At 38.0% G+C, this 21,571-nt stretch overlaps 1 protein-coding gene across 3 annotated transcripts in view; it reads left to right on the top strand.

The window, feature by feature from the left end:
- Nucleotides 1-21,571, top strand: part of LOC134795289 (adenylate cyclase type 2) — a 288,583-nt gene that overhangs the window by 103,510 nt on the left and 163,502 nt on the right. For 2 of the 3 annotated variants that reach the window (XM_063767091.1, XM_063767092.1), the window contains exons 3-4: nt 2,347-2,553; nt 13,555-13,683. In XM_063767091.1, the coding sequence (XP_063623161.1) occupies nt 2,347-2,553; nt 13,555-13,683 (336 nt within the window). Of the gene's footprint in view, nt 1-2,346; nt 2,554-2,578; nt 2,868-13,554; nt 13,684-21,571 lie in introns of those variants that run through there. The other variant, XM_063767093.1, reaches the window with a different exon arrangement.

Below are 21,571 nucleotides of genomic sequence, written 5' to 3' on the forward strand. Positions count from 1 at the left end.
CCAAATCCCGACCATCTGGCAACCCTACTGTGAGCCTGTGATATCTTTTTAGCATTGTTCGAATTGGGTGATAACCGTATAACTTACATGAACTGAAAAAATTGAAATGTTATTACAAATGCTTAGTTGCTCTTATCTTTTTACCAAGTATTTCGTTGGCCGCGGGGAGGGCAAAAAACTCTAATGTATTTAAATATATTATTTCCACTTCTCATGCTCAAAAAGTGCACCTTTTTGTCGTGCGTAGACGACATAAAATCGCATTTTATGCTCTAGACTCTAGAGCAGCGGTCGGCAACCTTTTTTTGCGTAGTTTTAGTAGCGTAGTTAACGATGAGTAGGTTGACGCGGGCCGCACTTTGTTTATATTAATGACTTTATCAGACATTGTCATTTCTCAATATTACATAGCCAGAGAGGCTCGCAGGCCGCAAGTGACAGTTTCACGAGCCGCATGCGGCCCGCGGGCCGCAGGTTGCCGACCGCCGCTCTAGAGCATAAAAGTAAAATTTTCTTCTAAGACTAAGGTAATCGGTCTCAACAGCCAAACAGTTAAAACATATTGCACAATTTTACTGAGCAATAAAATTGAGTAGATGACAAAACTTGTTATATAATTTTATTTTTGCTACAATTTATTAGAAATGCTTATTTTCTGTCATTAAATTTAGTAAATCACATACTTAAAATAGGAGTCGATTATCGTTCAAAAATGCTCCGAAATGTTTGACTTGGCAGAAAACCAAGCGTCTGAAACTCTGATCACATGTTGAAAAAAAAAAGTAGTTGGCGGGAATTGGTTATGTATTATGTTCTTTCGCTTTACGACAATTTCGTGGTGTAAATTCATTCATTGATAACTTTGTTATTTAATCATTGATAACTTTGTTATTTAATGATAACTTTGTTTTCCGCTTACTGCTCCTACACTTAGATTAAAAATTGTTTTATTAAGGTAGGGCACTCAAGGTCTATGAACACATATAATATTATTATATAAGTTTTTGTACAAGACTGTTTGTTGCCTAAATAAATTAAAAAAAAAAAAAAAAAAAAAATTGCCGTGAAAATGTGTTTTATTTTCCTCGCAATCGAAGTGAAAAGCAGAGTGTACAACAAGGGCATAAATGTCCATTTTTACCCTCGTCTACTAAATTTCCTCGGGTAAAAATGGGTCACTTTATGCCCTTGTTGTACAATCTACTATAGATTACCCTTCGCTTACGACTTCGCCTGCGTAAAACTCGTTAAAAATGTTCAAACTCATTTTAATGCCCTAAGGAAATAATTTTCAAAAATCCTCCCTTAATGTTTCTTACAACATTTCGAAGAACAAATATAATCATCTCGTGCGCGAAAGGTCTTGGGCTATAGTCCCCACGCTAGCCCAATGCGGATTGGAGACTTCACATACCTACACCTGTGAATTTCTTCGCAGATGTATGCATGTTTTTCACGATGTTTTCCTTCACCGAAAAGCTAGTGGTAAATATCAAATGATATTTCGTACATAAGTTTCGAAAAACTCATTGGTATGAGCTAGGATTTGAATCCGCGACCTCCGGATTGAAAGTTGGACGTCATAAATATCCACTCGGCCACCACCGACTTACTTGAAGAGCATATGGTTCAAAATTCTAGGTTCTACCTTTAATGATTTAGGATGTGCGTTTTCTGTCAGTATAGTAGTCGTATCGTTACCCATATTCGAATAATTTCCGCTAAAAGCATAGCTTAGCAGTGAAGGAGTTTAACTGTGGTATTTTTATGCCCAGGAGACACAAGTTATTAATTAGTAGGATTATTTCTTAAAGCGCTGCCTCGTGACCGAACATAGCACAATGAAGCGGATTTATTTACTTTAGAACCTAGATCTAGGATTAAAAAATAATTGCTACTTTAATTGCGGAGAGAAAGAAAATGGTACTTCAATCTTTTTCAGACTTGTTATTCGTTAACTTGAAAGACTATCTTGTTTCAACCGAGGAACTAAGTTAGACTGACAGAAAATAAAGCACATACTTATAAGAAAGACGTCTGAAAAGCTCTGGACTTAGATTTTTAAAATAAAGTTATGATTTTAAGATAGAACACGTGACACGACACAAACATACCTACATACCCTTTTAGGCGGAGTAGGCCACTTTCTTAAGACTTCACTTTCGATGTAGGTCACTTTCAGGATGTAAAAATCAAACCGTATATACTCGTATCTGAATGAAAAATAGATAGATAGGTTGCTAGATTCATATTAGCTAACCCTTATCTTATTTTGGTATGGTCAACATTTTTTGCCAAAGGAGAGTTGTCCCTGAAATCTAAAATAAAACTATATATTTGTTCCAGGAACTGCCTCAACAAGTCCGTTCTCTGGCCACGCTCTCCGTCATCGTCTTCATACTATCCATCGTGCTGGCGATGGCGCTGTTGCCAGCTGCGCCGGAGTGGGAGGCGCTGGCGCTCTCAGGCTCCGTGCTGGTGACGGCGTGCCTGGGCGCAGGCACGCTGATGGCCACGCACCATGCGCCGTTGCCGCTCTTCGCCCTCATATTGGTGAGTAACCATCGTGCTGGCGTTGGCGCTGTTGCCAGCTGCGCCGGAGTGGGAGGCGCTGGCGCTCTCCGGCTCCGTGCTGGTGACGGCCTGCCTGGGCGCAGGCACGCTGATGGCCACGCACCATGCGCCGTCGCCGCTCTTCGCCCTCATATTGGTGAGTATCCATCGTGCTGGCGATGGCGCTGTTGCCAGCTGCGCCGGAGTGGGAGGCGCTGGCGCTCTCAGGCTCCGTGCTGCTGACGGCCTGCCTGGGCGCAGGCACGCTGATGGCCACGCACGATGCGCCGTTGCCGCTCTTCGCCCTCATATTGGTGAGTATCCATCGTGCTGACGATGGCGCTGCTGCCAGCTGCGCCGGAGTGGGAGGCGCTCTTCGGTTCCAATTGATCGGCGGCTCTAAACGTCAAACGAATCAAAAATAAGTTACAAAATGTTGTGTGTAGTGAGCCAGTTTTATATAAACATTACGATTATGTAAGGATGCGGTCATATTTTTAAATGGTAAAGAGCCGTATTTAGTTACTTTGGTTAGAATTATGTTTTTGTTAGAATTATGAATACCCGTACAATCTTCATGACAAGCAGATAATTAAAAACAAAAATATGCATTGAATACGATTTTCTGACGCAATATTCGGATATACTTTACCGTAATTTCAAAAGGGTAAAGGTACTACTGTACAATTTGTACCCTAAATTTTATATTCCCTTACGAGGAACCAAAAAACTAGTTTACATCCCCACTTGACCCACGTTATACCTCAAAAGCCACAAACTATAATTGGGTAAACCTCTATTAACTTTTCAGGTAAACTTCCCAAACAGCCAATAAATAAATCGCAACTACTTTCTCCAAATCCCTTGAGAGCGTGAGAGGGGACGCCTGTTATCCAGAAATTCCGGATAGCTCGGGCGACGGCGACATTCATCCGGTTATTATCCGGATTAGGCCGAAATAAGAGCATATTGGGTGTGTGAGGTTTGGTGCTAAATTCCGGAAATCTGAGTTATGTGCTTGTGTGTTTATTATGGATGTGTTATTGGGGTACAGATTAGGAACGGCATTCTGATTATATAAATCTGTTACATTATTTACCTACTTAAACTAATTAAAGTACCTACTACTAATATTAAAAATACGAAAGTAACTTTGTCTGTCTGTCTGTTACCTCTTCACGCTTAAACCGCTGAACCGAATTATTAAGTAAACTTAATCATTCAATGCCAAAATAGTGATCAACCCACGTTCCTGCTCAGACTGGCGTGAACGTTTATCTAACTGTCACAGTAATAGCGGGACAGGAAACAATCATTTTCTGGCCCGCCCGACAGACACCTTGACGGCTAATGTATCCAAAGTGGCAGGAATGAATGATTTGTTTCCCAATATTTTTATCTGAATTAGGTTTTGATGTTTATTAACGGTGATCGATGAATTTGTAACTGTGTTGTGTTTGTTTGGAGCCATTTACAAGCTGCTTTATTAGCAGTCGATCGTAAGGGGAATTTGAACTTTAATAATCTGTCCTTGAATTAATGCCCATTGGGCGTATGCAGCATTTTGGGATTTCGAATAAGTTTTTATTCGTTTTAGGTACTTTCCTATAATATGTTTACGCAGCTTATTCTATTGTGAATTCAATGGATATCTGTTCCTTTGGTAAACATTTTATTTTAATATTTTACTTGGGCGAAGTTGGGCACCAGCGGTGAAGTTAGGGTTCCCTACGGTAAATACTTTTCCCAACCCTGATTTTCAATGAATTGCAACACTCATAACGGGGTTTGGCCATGACCTACAGTACTAAGTTAGCCAGTGAGCGATCGTACCCGCGGGATAAAACAATTCTTATTTTTATCAGTGAATGGTCCCAAGGGGGATAAATGGATTAAGTTAACACGAACGCTACTAATTTAATATTGCTTTCCTTGGCTTGCTAGTTTATATGATTTATTATTATTTGTTTTTCTTCATTCCTTAAGTACAATCAACAGTATTTTCTTATAATATCACGAACCATGGTAAGTGATCATCGTCACATATGCACGCCTGCAACTCATGTTCCCTTCGACTTCGACGAAGATAAATACCTCGAGATTTCAAACACATATTATTCAAATGATGAAAAGCTCGAGTAAGAAATGATTTTGTTTTAATTCAATCCCTAAGAGGGTAAAATTAGGTTGAAGTGAATGGAGGCTAAGTACCATCGCCCGCGCTGTCAACTGTACAGTCACCTGCAATAATATGTTACTCTTCGAAGGCCGCAATAATATGTGACACGCCCTTATAGCTCTACAAATAAGATCGTGTCAGATATTTTTGCGGCCTTCGAAGAGTAACATATTATTGCAGGTGACTGTACATCGGTGGACCTTACGCCTTTTGTAATAAGGTCCACCTGTATAGTTAGGAATGTTGCTGTTTGTACTTAGATAAAATATTGTAGATGCAAAAAGTTTTGCACGGAGCACAAATAAGAAAAATGAGCACTATGCAAAATGGAAAAAAAACCCTTTCGTACCCAAAAATCTCTCTAGTAAGTTGCCCATAATAACTCACTAACAAGTCTAACAACCCTAATGTACCGTCCGTGGCGGGATTTATTTTTCAATTTTCCGCCCTTGGTTTTGTCTGAGCGGTCCATTTGTTACCCCTTTCAACTTCATGTAACAGGTTCTGTGAAGAATGCCTAATACGGTTTTGCGATTCGAGTTTGGCACGACAAAAACAAAATTTTTCGCTCTTAAAAATGTTTGCTCGGATATTAATTTCATTCTTTTATTTTATGGTTCTACTGCAAGGGAAAGATCAATTGTTTCTTATTAAGGTGCCGTAGGTTCAGAAAGCGGTTTTTGAATAATCGAACCGTGCCAATAATTTTATCAGCAATCTTGGGGATTCACTCTACATTGTTTTATTAAAGTAGGTATAATAAATAGTTAATCACTGACCTGACGACTTTATCAAAATCAAAATCATCCGCGTTAAAAAAATACACATATCTCGCTAATCGTCAGCGGTGGAAAGACTCCAGTAAGACATAAAATGATATAGTTGAATTATCGAGAAGATGGAATTGCATTTGTAGTGGTTGTATGCTGATAGTACAAGAAAATAGAAAATTCAAATATAGAATGCCTGTAAACAAACAATACTACTACATATGCAATTCCACGCTCTCGATGATACGACTATACCTAAGATAATATTTCCCGAATTGATTAAGCTTGCGTACATTATAGATGTCCCCTACGGGACAGGCCGAAAAGTGTTCCGTTTCACTGAATTTTTGACGAAGATCAGGAATGCCCGTTACTATGTGGAATACGTTACTTGCGCCTAAGAAGGCCCATGGTTATTTTTATTTTTTTATTTTTCTTGTGTTTAATATGAAGTTGCAGTTTTGTCTATGGTATTCGCAAACATGAACACAAAATTTGAACCTATTCACACTTAAAAGTTTGAAATTTTGAAAGTAGACAACCAAGCTTAAGATCCGGGGTTTTCTTTAGCGCAGGTATAGTACCTACACGAACATTCTAGTTAAACTTTTTAATTACTAAAGTTTGTAACATTGTAACATATTTACTTTTACAACGGGGTTAAACAAACAACTACGTTTTACATGCAAAGTGCGATTAAATGCAAAATGTTGGTAAACATTTAGCTAAGTAACTTTTCCGTGCTGTATTACCGTCAGCAAAAACTCAGAAACAACTCTCTTAGCGTTAATTTAATTAGGTAGGTGCTTTAAACAGTCACGCCGGGGACAATATTATTCAATGTGAGATAAATTAAAAGGATAAATAATAAATACTTATGCGTATTTAATTACACAAACGGGTCTACCGCGATATAATTTCATTGTTTTTACCTTTAATTCCGACGTTTCAGCTGAGTTGCACCAGCTGTGGTCACGGAAAGACTGACGTCCCAACAAATGTCAACGGAGATATTAATAAAACACCACTAAACTACCCGAAATTAGTTTATAAAAATGTTCGGGGTAGACAAAGAAATTGCAGCTACCCGTTAAAGTTTAATGTTTATTGTCCACGGCACGACACGCAACACTCACAGTATCCGTACACTGGTCCGAAGATATATCCGCTGGTTTCAACATTTGAATCACTGGTCCCCAAGTAGACGATAATTTGTACCCGTCCTCACGATTGAAATTTTTAGGGTGTTTTTTAATTTCAATCGCCTCTCTCACGATCCGCGGATAATAGTGTCGCTCGTTGGAGAGGACTTTGGGTTTATGTAGCTCAATCCAGTGATTCGTTCCTGTTGTCAGCAAGTGCTCAGCTATTGCGGATTTGTTTACATGGCGATTTTTAACAGCTGCTATGTGTTCCTTCACCCTCTCTTGAACGCTGCGCTTAGTTTGGCCAATGTACGCACATCCACAACTGCATTCTATCTTGCAGACACCCGGATTCTGGTACGGAATGACATCCTTTGGGCTGCGTAAAAGACTTGCTACTTTAGATAACGGCGTGTATACAGTCTTAATGGAGAATTTCTTCAGTACTGATCCAACTTTGTCCGTTATCCCTTTCACATACGGCAAAAAGGCTGGTTGCCTACTAACCTCCGGATGTCTTTCTTTTTTCCTAGTCGTGCGTGGGATTTTCTGCAAGTACCCATTTTTCTTTAGCACTTCCTGAACATACCTACATACCTGAGCGACACTATTATCCGCGGATCGTGAGAGAGGCGATTGAAATTAAAAAAACACCCTAAAAATTTCAATCGTGAGGACGGGTACAAATTATCGTCTACTTGGGGACCAGTGATTCAAATGTTGAAACCAGCGGATATATCTTCGGACCAGTGTACGGATACTGTGAGTGTTGCGTGTCGTGCCGTGGACAATAAACATTAAACTTTAACGGGTAGCTGCAATTTCTTTGTCTACCCCGAACATTTTTATAAACTAATTTCGGGTAGTTTAGTGGTGTTTTATTAATATCTCCGTTGACATTTGTTGGGACGTCAGTCTTTCCGTGACCACAGCTGGTGCAACTCAGCTGAAACGTCGGAATTAAAGGTAAAAACAATGAAATTATATCGCGGTAGACCCGTTTGTGTAATTAAATATGTGTACAAAACGCGAGAGTTTAAAGTGTTATAAATACTTATGCGAATAAATTTTTGTCTAAAGATTGTTTTATTTTATTTAAAATACATCTTTTATGACAAATTACTTGAGAGCCGTAGAAGAAAGAGATACTAGTGTAAAATCGTGAAAAGAAAAATAATATATAGATACATGAGCGGGTGGAGAATACTAGATCGAATGCGGATGTTTGAGGGGCAAGCTGGGCTCCTCATTAAATACTCAGAGATCATGTGCAGAGTATAGCTAACTGATACCTAAGAATCTGACAAGATAAGATAGTAGCGTACAAAAACTAACTTCGTTATCAAGGTAAATGCACCAAATAGTTTCCTTAAACACTACAACTCCTTCAGTAGTGACTTCACAAACACAGCTCTTGGAACAATTTCATACTTGAAATAATTTCCCATCCTAGCTGTGTATTCCCTAATAATAACGCGAGCGAGTCAGGTAATCGGGTGCCAGCGTCAAGTGGCCTCGAGATCTATTTATTAAATAAAAATCGAAAATTGCTGCCAAATCTTAGACAACTTTCTTTTGTTACGTAAAGTGGTAGTTAACGCTAAATCAGCATCTTTCCCTTCACCTAAACACACCCATAGCAATGAGCTTATAAAACTTGTAAGAAATATTATTTAATATTTTTCAGTCACTTTTCGTTGAAGGAAAACATCGTGAGGAAACCTATGACCCAGTTTTCCCTATATTAAGGTAAATTGACTAAATTATGCTCCAACAGAGATCAGATTGCCAATCCCAGGCTCTATGCCTGGCAAAAACCCGGCTACGCTAGAAAGATAGAGATCATCTTCATCTACCTAAGGCTCTGTTGAAACTACTTTACTCGTAAAGTTGATGATAGTATTTTAGTAATTAATTCAAAATTTAAAAGTGTACTTTATTCTACTGGTAAGTGTGAGCCATCCGACTCGCCGAGAAACAAGAATAACTCCCCCGTCTACTGCAAGTTCCACAAGTACTTTACACTTTATCGTTACTCAAAACAATAAGGTCGTATCTCCATACAAGTGTCATACTAACTTACGTCTGTTACGGATTAGAGAGGGTAGTGTCGCAAACGATACTTGTTTCGAGTTTCTTTCTGCTGCTGACGCTATTCTTTCTTAATTGGTTTGTGTTCGAAATTTAATTTAAAAATTGCAATAAGTTTGAACTAGTTGCGATAAGTGGCGTTGGAAGTATTGAATTCAGAATTAATATATTGCCTATAATAGATTGCCTAAATTATTTGCTTGCTTTTTTAACAGTGCCTATATTATAAGATATAGTTACGCAAAGTAGCTTTTCGTAATTTCTAGTTTTTGGTATGTACAATTTTGTACAGAATATGAGCATTGTCAAAAAGCATTAAATTGAATCTCAAAAGAAATTACATTTTTGAATTGGTTGCCTGTCTCTTTAGCACTTGTGAAATATTCTATATATGTGATGACTTCCCCTTTGCACACATTTTCAAATCTTTAAGCGTAAACTTATCATTCTAGATCTGTAGTTTTTCCGACGCAGCCACAAGTTTAGTCTGAAACAAGCGAACGATGCAAATTGAATTTGGAATGCATGTCTTTTTCAACGACTGTTTTATTTTTACTGGCTGGATACAAATTGCCAACCGCATATTCCCGTTGCTTCCAACACTTCGCCGATCCAGCATAACTAGGGCTTCAAGCTCTATTACTACTGTAGATAACTGGAAAGCTCTGTTATACTGGATTGAGCATTTGTTTCACCTGAATTTGGTTAGCTATTGGAGTAACAACGTTCGAAAGGTTGAATCTTCAACTGTTTTTATTCGACCGCATTGTAAGAATGTAATTATTTTCAATCTCTTGCGTTGGTGACTTGGTTTTTATATCATTTAATCTGTTGTTATTTCCATAAGAATGTGCGATCTATATTCCGAAAAAATGGCAGATCTTTTCGGTCCTTAAGGGGCCCGGCCTGTCAGTTGTTCGGAACTGTCAAAATTTTGTTCTAACTGACAGGCCGATACCATCCGGCGGACTGATAATCAGTGGGCCCCTTTAGTGGATCAACGAAGTTGGTTTGTGGCCCCAATAGCGGGAATTTTGTTTAATAACAAATTTACTGAGTCGAAATGAGCATCGTCTCTGATAATGATTTTGTGATGCCTCGTTAGCCTCAAATAGCTATTAATCGTTTGTTTTAATTTGAATTGGCCATCGTTATCCAACGTGGTAACGCGGCAAGTGTGATGGGCACCCTTGCACCCAGTACAGCTCGCGGAGGTCTTTTAGATTAAAATATTTTAATATTTAGATATATTTAAGTTATTTCTGTATGATTTTTTATACCATTGTATACCATTAACCTTTTGTATAAATAAATTATTTATTCATTTGTATTGTAAGAAAGGAATAAAACATAAATTAACTGATGGTTGTCAAGTTTTATAAATATGGGGGTTAAAGATTCCGTAATATATGATTGGGTTCGGTACAACGTTTTGATAACTAAATCACGTTCGTATAAAAAGCTGATAGCAAATTTTGCCATATATCTACTTACTCAAAATAATAAAAAGAATTGTTTACCTCTAAGTAGGTACCTACCTGGAAAACTAAAAGAAACATATACGGGTCGCGCGCGATTCGCAGTTTGCAACCCCTGTTTAGCACAAAGAGCAAAAGAGCTTTGGTAGGTACCAAAGCTTTTTTTTAGGTTGAGGTTACAAATGAGGCCGAGCTAAAAGTATGCTAATGGCCTAATTATGCGTACTCATGCGAATGATAATAGGTTTTTTTAAAGCCTGGTAAAGGGAGATCATAATGTAATATTTTCTTAAATGTATTTGCGCTTTTTCATCTTTTCATAATGGATACAGGCTCAATTAGATATTACATTAAAACTTTGTGCAAAACGCTTTATCAATTGCAAACTAATCCGCATGTTTTCGATTTATCGGGATTCCTTCTTCAGCGGGTCAATCGTATCTTAAACGGGTGCGTAACGGTCCATATAACAACTTTTGATATAAGTATTTTTAGTCGATATAACTATTGAAGGACATAATGCACTTTTGCTATAACAATACATGGTATATTCTTAGAGAGTCTAACTATCGTCAAGTATAATAAACTTGTAATATAACAACTTCTACTCTAATATTAACAGCGTATAACGTATATGTGATATAATTATGTTCGATATAACGCTCAGTTGGCATAATGTAGTACTGGTATAATTTGTAATATTTACTACTATTATAACAACCTACGTATTCGAACTTAAGGCAGGTCTCAGTTAGGTACGACGACGAGCGAAGCGAGGAGGAGTGGTAGGTAGAACTGCGACCCTACAGCGCGCGAGCCGAGCGAGCGAAGCGAGCGTGCCGCGGTAGCGGCCGGCGAAGCGCCAGAACCGACATTTTTTATTATAACCTCAACTAATTTTTATACATTTAAATACATTATACCATAAATACTTATAACAAATATTCATTATATCCAGTAAACCTTATATCGAATAGCTTTTATATCGATTAAACATTATACCCCATGAAAATAGTTATTTTGTTGTTATATCTTTTGAAAATATGTATATCAAAAATTGTTATACGGATCATTACACACCCATCTTAAACACTCTTAACAATTAAATTAAGAGCGTAGATGCAGATGCACGATATTTGTTTAAAGTTAAAAGTTGTATAAAACTTTTAACTTTTACGAATGTTGCCAGAGTCACCATATAATTAAATAGAGATTAAAAAAACCGGCCAAGTGCGAGTCGGACTCGCGTTCCAAGGGTTCCGTACATTAAGTCCGACTCACGCTTGACTTGTCAACTATTTTGTGTTTTTTTTTTCAAAATTTTAGACCCAGTTGTTTCGGAGATAACGGGGGGGGGGGGGGAATGGTAAGTTTTTGCCTATTTTCTTGAATAACTGCTAAACTATTTATCCAAAATTATAAAAAAATATATTTGAGATTCTTACAATGAGCTCTTTCATTTGATATGTAACACGATATAGTTTGAAAAATATGTGTGCCAAATTTCAACTTAATTGGTCCAGTAGTTTCGGAGAAAATAGGCTTTGACAGATGGACAGACAGACAGACAGAAACACGAGTGATATAAGGATTCTGTTTTTTCCTCTTGAGGTACGGAACCCTAAAAATTGTTAAGGTGACTCTGGCTTTCGCGTATAGTCAATAGCAGATATATCTAACCACCTCTGCCGCCTTATATACATAGCGGTCGGATAGCTCTGTGTACTTGTACGAGTACATAAGGATTTAACCGTGGATAGAAACTGGCTTCCTCGCGGTTGCTTTGCTACATGAATTTAGTAACGAATTGCAGAGAAAATCAATCTTGTTGCTTTGCCACGTGAATTTAGTATAGAAACCTATTCCCTGTTGCAACAAACGAACGGTTAAGCTTTGTGTGTTTGAGAGGCTTGTGTCTGACACAACTGTGGATTTCAGGCACGAACAAAGACTAGATTTAATGCACGTGGCCTGCACGTAGCTTAGTGGCTTAGCATTCCCCGTTGTAGCGTTTTTCATGCGGCTCCGAAACGATTAACTGCAATTGTAACCCGGATTGAAACCATTGTCAATTGTATTTAGCTCGATTAAAAGCGATTGATTGTTTCTCTATGTGCAATCCGAATTGCTTATTATTGTTTCGTTCTCACTAGGCAGGCTTGAAGCTCTAGAAAAATTAATGAATTGATTCAAATCCTGTACCTTATACTTACATAATTACGTCTGCTTAACAATCGTGATCCTGATCGTCCCGGGGACATCTGACGTAGCTTCTAAACTCTCGGCTCGTACCAACGAGTTTCTTGGAACTTGTGAAATATAATTTGATATTTACTAGTTGATCTTTGTTCTAGTAAACATTGTGAGGTGGATTAACCCCTAGTCCTGGTCAACTCAGAGGGGTTGGATGGTCTTATGGCAGTCGCTTAAAAATCAATTCATACTTCGAGTTTGGACGATTGGAAAAACATTAAAATAAAGTTAAAAGGTATTAGAACTACCACAAATTATCAGTACCGTAAAATGGGGTGAGTAGGTCCAAAACTGACATTCAAACCTCGACAACATTTTATTTTTACATATGCAAACTAGATGGTGTATATGTTGCAGTCAAAAGTGTGAACTGGTCAAAAGAACTTTTAACCGACAAAAACAGGCAAAACTGCTTTTGACTGAGCAAGTTGGTCAAAAGTAGTTTTACCTGAAAATCATACCTATTTCTGGCAGCAGTTTCGTTTTTAGGGCGTAGCAAAAAAAATAATAATCCTAACCTACCTATCTCTGGGAACAGTTTCGTTTTTAGGGCGTAGCAAAAAAAATAACCCTAACCTACCTATTTCTGCGAGTACTTTTGACTGATAGTAACAGTCACAACACAATTACTATTAACCAATGATTTTCAGGTAAAACTACTTTTGACCAACATGCTCAGTCAAAAGCAGTTTTGCCTGTTTTTGTCGGTTAAATGTTCTTTTGACCAGTTCACACTTTTGACTGCGACATATATAATAAGTGTTCCGGACGTTTGTATTTTAGTTTTTATTTTATTTTGGGTAGTTCCATTTCATAACTTTGACGATAAACAGGAAATCCCACCTCACCCCGTAGTCCCTCGTATTTGGGGTGAGTTGGGTTTCATACAAAGGTGATTTTGGAAGATTGTTGGAACGTTTTTTTTTTATTATGAGTATTACTATAGCTCCATTTTAAATTGGAATACATTATTTTTGTAGCAGTAGCCTTAAAATCCCATCTCACCCCATTCATAACGCAACTCTCCCCGCGAACCCTACTCACCCCATTTTACGGTACATTGCCAACTTCTCTTTTTGTTGCAGATGGTACACACAATGATGCCCATAGCACGCTCCATAGCCCTCGCCATGTCTGCGGCCCTCACGATAGCCTACATGGGCCTCGCCCTCGGCCTCGGGCCTCACAACGCGGAGAACAAGTTTCATTTGCAGGTTTGTTGATGAGTTTTCTTAATCCCATCAAAATTTAAAATATGAAAATTAAACTTTTATTTGACGTGCTAAGGACCGACCACCAATTTTAAAAAAGTGTAACGGCGCGATTCGGGAAATGAATTAGAGATTCACTAGATATGAAATAGTAAAGATATGTGACGTTCCACGGCAAAAGGTACCTTACGGCGGCTGGCGCTTACGCTATTATTAACGCCGCTCCAATATTTAGCCGGGGCAATGGTACCTTTTGCCGTGGAACGTCACATATCTTTACTATTTCATATCTAGTGCTAATACATTTTCCGAATCACGTCGTAAGATTTGTATGTTGAACTTAGAGTAGGTACATATATAGGTAGAGGTAAAATAAGAAACTTGATTAATAATATAAAAAAACATTACTACGAAAAATGTTGAAAAAATTAGATGTTAAAGCTAGGATGAATATCAAACTACATACATATAATAATAAAAGTATCGAGCTCTAAAAGTACACTTACCCACTGTCAATAAATATCTAAGCGGACACCTATTCAGCTAACCAAGTTTCTAAAAAGGTTCTAACTCTACGGAGTTTAAATGCGTCATTCTTACAAAAAGGAACCGTAACGGAGTAGGCGCTTACGCCTTTTTTAACACAGGTCCAATATAAATAGACCACTTTACGACATAAGCACCTAAACATCAAGGCCCCTTTTACTTAGAATTACTCAAATATGGCTTAGCACCTTTTTCCAATGGGAAAGTAGTGGATGCCCCATTTAACAAAGTTTGTTCAGGTCATTGATGAACTGAGGCTAACTGTGTTTAACGTCACTCAGCGAGGTGTCTGTGAAAAAATGTACGAGTAATATTTTAAACTAACTTATTCAAAAGAAAACCCAAGCGTTAGTAACTACGGTAAAAGTAGCGCGCTACTTCAAATTTTTCAAAATCGCAGGTCGCGGGTTCGAATTCCGTACCGATTGGTTTTTTGAAACCTACGGTACCGGTCTAAGATATACATGGGACGGTACGGCAAGGAAAACTCTAATTTTGCATGTTTTGGACTAACAACCATTTCATTTAGGTACCTATTGTATTTTTTACACCATTTTATGTTATACCCGTTTCATCAACTAATACACACTTGATAAGGTAGACCAAGACAAGTCTGCAACGATTTAGTTAGGTAGCTCACGCAGTGCAAATGTTATTGTAAACGTCAAACTTCTATGAATTATGACGTATAAATAACACTTGCACTGCGTGTGCTATCAAAATCGTTGCAGACTTACCTCGGTCTAACTCTATCATAATGTTAGGTCATATTTTATAATAAAAAAATGTAAAAAATAAAATAACCAAAAAAATGCTTAGTTTAGTTTTAACAGATTTCATAGGGAATTTTTACATTTTCGGCAGTCTGCAGCAACGAAAAGTTGTGTATTAGGTACAGTCAGCAGCAGAAGTTGCTAAGCGGATGAGGTGTTCAAAATGATCTAGACGCGACTTTATTATTAAGAGCATAAGAGCGTGTCAAGGTTATTTTGGACACCTCGCCCGCTTAGCAACTTTTGTTGCTGACTGTATGCACATAATTAAAATGAAAATCTGAACGTCGGTACACTTTTTTGCCGTCGACTATAACCGTTTTGTTCAATCGCTCGGGAGGTTGTAACATGCAATGTCTGTTGAATATTCATGCATTTGCACATTTTTGTTTGCACTGTTCTGCTAAACTCAGCCATGTACATTTCGAACCGAAAATAAAATAACGTGAAAAATATAACGACAGGTAATTATTATTAGGTAAGGTGTAACGGTAATTCGTGTAACTAAAAACTAGGGATATTATATTGACACCAACTACAGTAGAATCTCAATAATTTTATAAAGTTTGGTTAAATATGATCTGCTTATATAGACACAAAGCAGACACACATGAAATCATTCTTTATAATATAGGGCAAGGAATTAAAAAAAGACCACCCTATGCTTGTTTTTAGGGTTCCGTACCCAAAGGGTAAAAACGGGACCCTATTACTAAGACTCCGCTGTCCGTCCGTCCGGCCGTCCGTATCACCAGGCTGTATCTCATGAACCGTGATAGCTATAGACAGTTGAAATTTTCACAGATGATGTATTTCTGTTGCCGCTATAACAACAAATACTAAAAAGTACGGAACCCTCGGTGGGCGAGTCCGACTCGCACTTGTCCGGTTTTTTTTTTTTCATGTACAGTATTTTCAGGACTATACATAGATTGGCGATGAGGCTTGAATTGAAGATTTTTTTCAGTCTTGTCTGTAAAGGGTTTAGTATACTGGAGATAGATTATCTTCCACTTTTCGTTATTCGAAAGGAAAACAATCCTGAAGGAAAATAATATTTGCTACAAGTTTTTCCCTAAGAAACCCAGTACCTAAGGTAAATAGGTAGGTACACGGCGCGATTCGGGAAATGAATTAGAGATAACTAGATACGATATAGTAAAGATATATTAACTTTACTATTTCATATCTAGTGAATCTCTAATTAATTATCCGAATCGCGGCGCCAGCAGCCATAAGGTACCTTTTTCCGTGGAACGTCACATAATATCTTTACTATTTCATATCTAATGAATCTCTAATTCATTTCCCGAATCGAGCCGACAGTCAGCATCAGATATATCGGAGCGGCCAAGTTGCTTTAGAGTGCGTGTTCAGATATTTTTGAGCACCTCAGCCGCTCCGATAGGTATATCTGATGGCGACTGTACTGTTTGCTCCTTATCCCTTTTGAAGCTGTAGAGGGAAAGAAAACAGATGAAGGGCGGGAAACCAGGTTATTGTTGTGATTGTTCGTCCTTATCTCCTGGAGTTGAGAGCAAAATCCAGTTCGTGTTCGTATTGGTCGCGCGAGGGCCGGCGGATCGAGTTGTCCACTGAACATGACCTCGAATTCGGTTACTATTCGAAACAAGGTAGTCTACTGGACCCTTACCGTGAGATGACTAACTCGTTACTCGTTAGCGAGACCGTAAAAAATTGTATGGAGAAATTGTATAGTGCCTTACAGCCGTTACCTTAGAAACTATTTTATTAACTCGTACCATTCACATACGTTTTTACTATACACGCTAACGTTAACTCGATTGCTCCTGTACAATAACAGTACATACTGTAAGCAAGAGGCCAAGATCTTTAACATAGTTGTCAAACCGGCAATTATGTGTAGAATTGATGACCGCTAGAACACGAAGGTTCTTTAGTTGTGTCAATTGGAGAACGCAGTTAAAGTAAGGCTTGTCCCCAAAAACGTGGACCTACGATGTCGTCTTTATTGTGGGGAACAGGGTAGCGTAAGGGTGGGACATCTATCAGCATCGAGCCGCATTTTATAAATGTGAAATCGCTCGTTAGTATGAAGATGCGTACGCATCGGAAAGCTGAAAGCATGCGTACGCATCTTCATACTAACGAGCAATTTCTCATATATAAAATGCGGCTCGATGCTGATAGATGTGATTCCACCCTAAGAAGACACTTAGGAAAATATAAATTTAAGTGTCCGCCTTTTGTGCCTACAGCAAGATTTTTTCTTATGTGCAATAAATGTTGAATAAATAAATAGATACCTATGTCCAGTTAAGTAGTAGAAGTCTTTCAGGTGACATATGATTGCGCGCCTCAACAAAATTAATGAGTTTGGACATAAAGTTGAGTTAGAGGTCCTTATTCTGCAGGTTATGGATCGCTTTATCCACGTGATAAAATAACTATCACTTTTTAACTCCGCGGGATAGAAAGTGACGGACACCGTTTTATCACGCTGTCACGTAGACAACAACGATCATCATATCCGTACTGGTTCACATCACCAACTCGCTCCTTCTTGTTAGGCCATCGGAATAACGCCCCTGTTCGCTAGCGTGGATAACAATGGGTTTGGAGCTCGGTTGTACAGGAGACGGTTAAGTTAGTCTAAAGCTCTTGGGAATCTCTACATTGTCTCTAGAGAAACTGGTTTAAAGCTCTTCAAATTGTCAAGAGCAAGACCTTTAAAGTGTGCTTTGTTCTGTCGACTTCTCAGGCAAAAACGTTAATCAGATTACATAAATCTCAAAACATAGAGTTGAGGTGGTTGTGTCATTGTTGATTATTTCATCACTTAATATTATTTTGATATCAATAGTACAATACTAAGAATTATTATTAAGTATAATTTATGATAAGTAAGCGCAGAGCAGGACAGTAGAATATCTTTGGGTCGTTCTCAAATTATATGACTGCTGTCAGCCTCAACTCCATCAAACTTTTCATACATTTAGTAGGATTTCACGGAGTTTAGACGCAGGCACACATCTGAAGAATGACCCTTTTAAGGATTATTATCTGTATATAAACAATAGTTAATTTCCAGTTAGAATACAACCCAACCAGCTACCGTATCTCATATAATACTCCTAGACGTGCGAGGCCGCGAACCTTTTTAGTTCGTTGCGAGCGCCTGCCGGCGCGCGATAAGCTACGTGTCGTAATTGGAAATCTTTGCTCATTTGTTTTGTGTAGGCGCTTGCATGTGCATCGTGCGACGATGTTTAAAGGATGAACTTATATGAAGCTTTGTATGATAGAGAAACCGTTATACTGAACTGTTTTAAAGGGAAACACTTCCTGTTACTTTATTTTCTAGGCATAGACTTCGGGGTATAGTTAAGTACGTTTATAAGAACTAAATGGCATAGTTAATTTAAAAAAAAAAAATTTTTTTTGTTTTCTTTTTTGTTTTTTTTTTTTGTTTAAAAAGTAATTAAATGTAGCATATAGCGTTGTTGTAACACGGGCATTACATTTAACTCAACCAAACAATTGAAATCTGTGACATATCAATGTCATTTCGTACATCAATCGACCGAGATTGTACTTAAGTTTAGTAGCAAATGTATGAACTCATTCTAAACACTAATCAATATGTAAGCCGGCCCTAAGGCAAGTGTACACGCTTGTAGAGGCCTTATAGGAAAAAAATAAATTATGGATTATCTCCGAAATGGAGTTAATTAGAATATCGGTGTCTTTGAGAAAGTTACTTGATTTAAGCTCAGGAATGCACCCTTGAAATTAACGGAAATCAAAAAAACACGGTGTAGAATAAATAACTCCCTTTTGTCTCTTCACTATCACTACACATTATCAAACAAAGTCTCCCGCCGCGTCTGTCTGTTTGTGTGTTTGTTCGCGATAAACTCAAAAACTCCTGAACGGATTTTCATGCGGTTTTCACCTATCAATAGAGTGATTCTTGCGGGAAGGTTTTGTCAACCCGTGCGAAACCGGGGCGGGTCGCTAGTTTATTATACGTCCGAGTTCCTAGGGCACATTGTTATAAATTATAAATGTACTTATATTATGTTGTATCTGCTTAAATTAGGTTTCGTATTTAAGTGTAATGATTAATGATGAAACTAGAATCGACAGTACCCACTAATAAGTACAGACAAAGCGTAACCGAAACATTAAGTTCATTAGAGTAGGTAGGTATTCTACATCTAATATTCTCAGTACTATTTCAGCTGAAGTTCGAAATCGTGGACATAAAGTTAAGAATTTCGCGTTCAGGTTACTAAAAGTACTAAAACTTTTACGACTTCTTTACGAATAACATCTAAATAAGAGAATCTGTAAAGTTAAGTTATTCAAGTTTGTTTACACATAAAACTTGAGGAACAGGTAATTACGTAGAGAAACCCTGTTTATTATATTCTGTTAGGATTAGAGCGTTTTCATATTGTCTTATCCGATATCGGATGTCGGATACGATCACAAAGAAGGAATGATTAAAAAGCGCCCTTTTTATATTTATTGTTTAAATGTTACTGTTCGAAAGATAACCTTAATGGTAACATTCCATTTCTGACCGCAGCTGCACTACTGGTACTGAACGCGTCGGTGTTATTGTCAATTTCTATAGTAAAATGAACAGTAGTGCAGCTGTCGTTGGAAATGAACTGTCACCTTAAACCAACAAAGAAGGACTTCTAGCCGTAAGCGATATCTATGTATGCTTGATACATTGTTTATCGGCCCGATTCGAATTTTAAGATACGTCTGTTAATAGATCTAGAAACGATATGGATTACATATGTCAGTTTCAAATGTGACGTTTCTTCAAACAACTTTGACACTGACACACTAATCCGTATCGTTTCTAAATCTATTAATTGACGTGTCTGAAACTTCGAATCAGATAGTATATTATTTTAAGTTGGTTTGGATTTATGTATGTAAATTAGAATAGTCTGCTAATTCACTCAAATTCCTGACATTTTCGTATTCCGGCCGCATTCCTGACAAACGGCCAAAATTCCTGACATGTCAGGAAAATTCCTGGCATCTGGTAACCCTAGCCGCGTAGCCAACATGCCAATCGCTTACGCTCCGTAGTACGAAACGCAACTGTCACTGTCGCACTAATATGGAAGAGTGATAGAGAAACAGCGTTTCTTTGTCGAAGCGATAGCGATTGTCACCTTGGCTAGGCCGGCAGGTACCAAAGTGGGTAACTAAAATCAGGAAATTTTTTATTCCAATCAAAATTACTATTCTTAATAAAAGAAAATATTCTTTTGATAAGTTTAAGGCAGGGGCAAACAGATTCAGTTTTTTTTATTAAAGTTTGTAACGGACGAAAAGTAGTTTTTATTCCACGTATTCACGTGATAGGATTACAGTACAGGGCAAGGAACTTTATGGTCAGACAGACAATATGTCTGGCGGTGCCGTGTCTACAATGTACCTACTCATATTTCTACTTAAGAAGATTTAGAATTCTTAGCGTATCTTTGTTGGTTTTAAGCTGATGAATTCGTAACGTGTGCTTGTAATGTATTATTTCAAAATCTTGTTATATTGCAGTAACATTACAACGTACGTGCCAAACGCTCAAATTAAACGCTTTGGGCTTCTTTTTCATAATCAAGGGATTGTTGAAACGATAACCAAGTACAGTATGCGGCGTTCACCGCCAGCGGCTTGACTTGCCGCACTAAATGTTGTAATATTGTAATACATTTTCAAAGTGGGAAGACCGTCTACAAGCTCTTTCTTTTCTTTTAACTCTTGCGTTTGTAGGTACACATACTTACTTCACTCACAGAAGGTCGGTAGTGTAGAAAGAGCGAAACATCTTCCTTTCCGAGTGTCTGACTCTTGTAGGTGTTTACCTACAAGAGTTCTTGCCCTATCTAAAACCACTCCAACCCAAAAATCGTATATAAGTATGTTGGTCTTCGCCACATTGACCTTATCGGCAAAAATGTGAACTTTCTATAGACTTCAACAAAATCATCAATGTAGGTACATACCTATAAGTACATTTGAATTGCGAAGTCGGGTAAATCCATCTGTCAGATTATGCGATTTTGCTAAGGTGCAGGGGGGCCATTTCGACTGCGGGATAATTTCAACTCGGTCGAAATATCTTCCATGTTTTACATTATTAACTAGTAGAGTCCCATAGCGAAAAAGATGTGTTGCGTGTGTTATGTGTGACTCTAGTTAATAATGTAAAACATGGAAGATATTTCGATTCGAACAGCCCCCCAGTCGAATAGTCGAAATTGCCCCCTTGCACCTTATTAAGAAAAGTTAGATATTTGCTGAGAGGGTCGAATGGATTTACCCGAGTTTGAAATTAAGCGACACATTTAGAAATCGAATAAATAATTGAAGTACCATTAGGCACCATTCTACTAACCCGAGGTTAACCGGTTAAACCTGGAGTAACCATGGTTACCAGTACAATTTGACACTAGGTTAACGGTTTAACCGCTTAACTCCGGGTTATTGGGATGGTGCAAGTGGGCCTTATACATTTATGCACAGGTTAGTACCTACCTAAAACCGGATGACAGTTGTAA

The sequence above is a fragment of the Cydia splendana genome, chromosome 12 (genome assembly GCF_910591565.1).
Source record: "Cydia splendana chromosome 12, ilCydSple1.2, whole genome shotgun sequence".
Lineage (NCBI taxonomy): Eukaryota > Metazoa > Arthropoda > Insecta > Lepidoptera > Tortricidae > Cydia > Cydia splendana.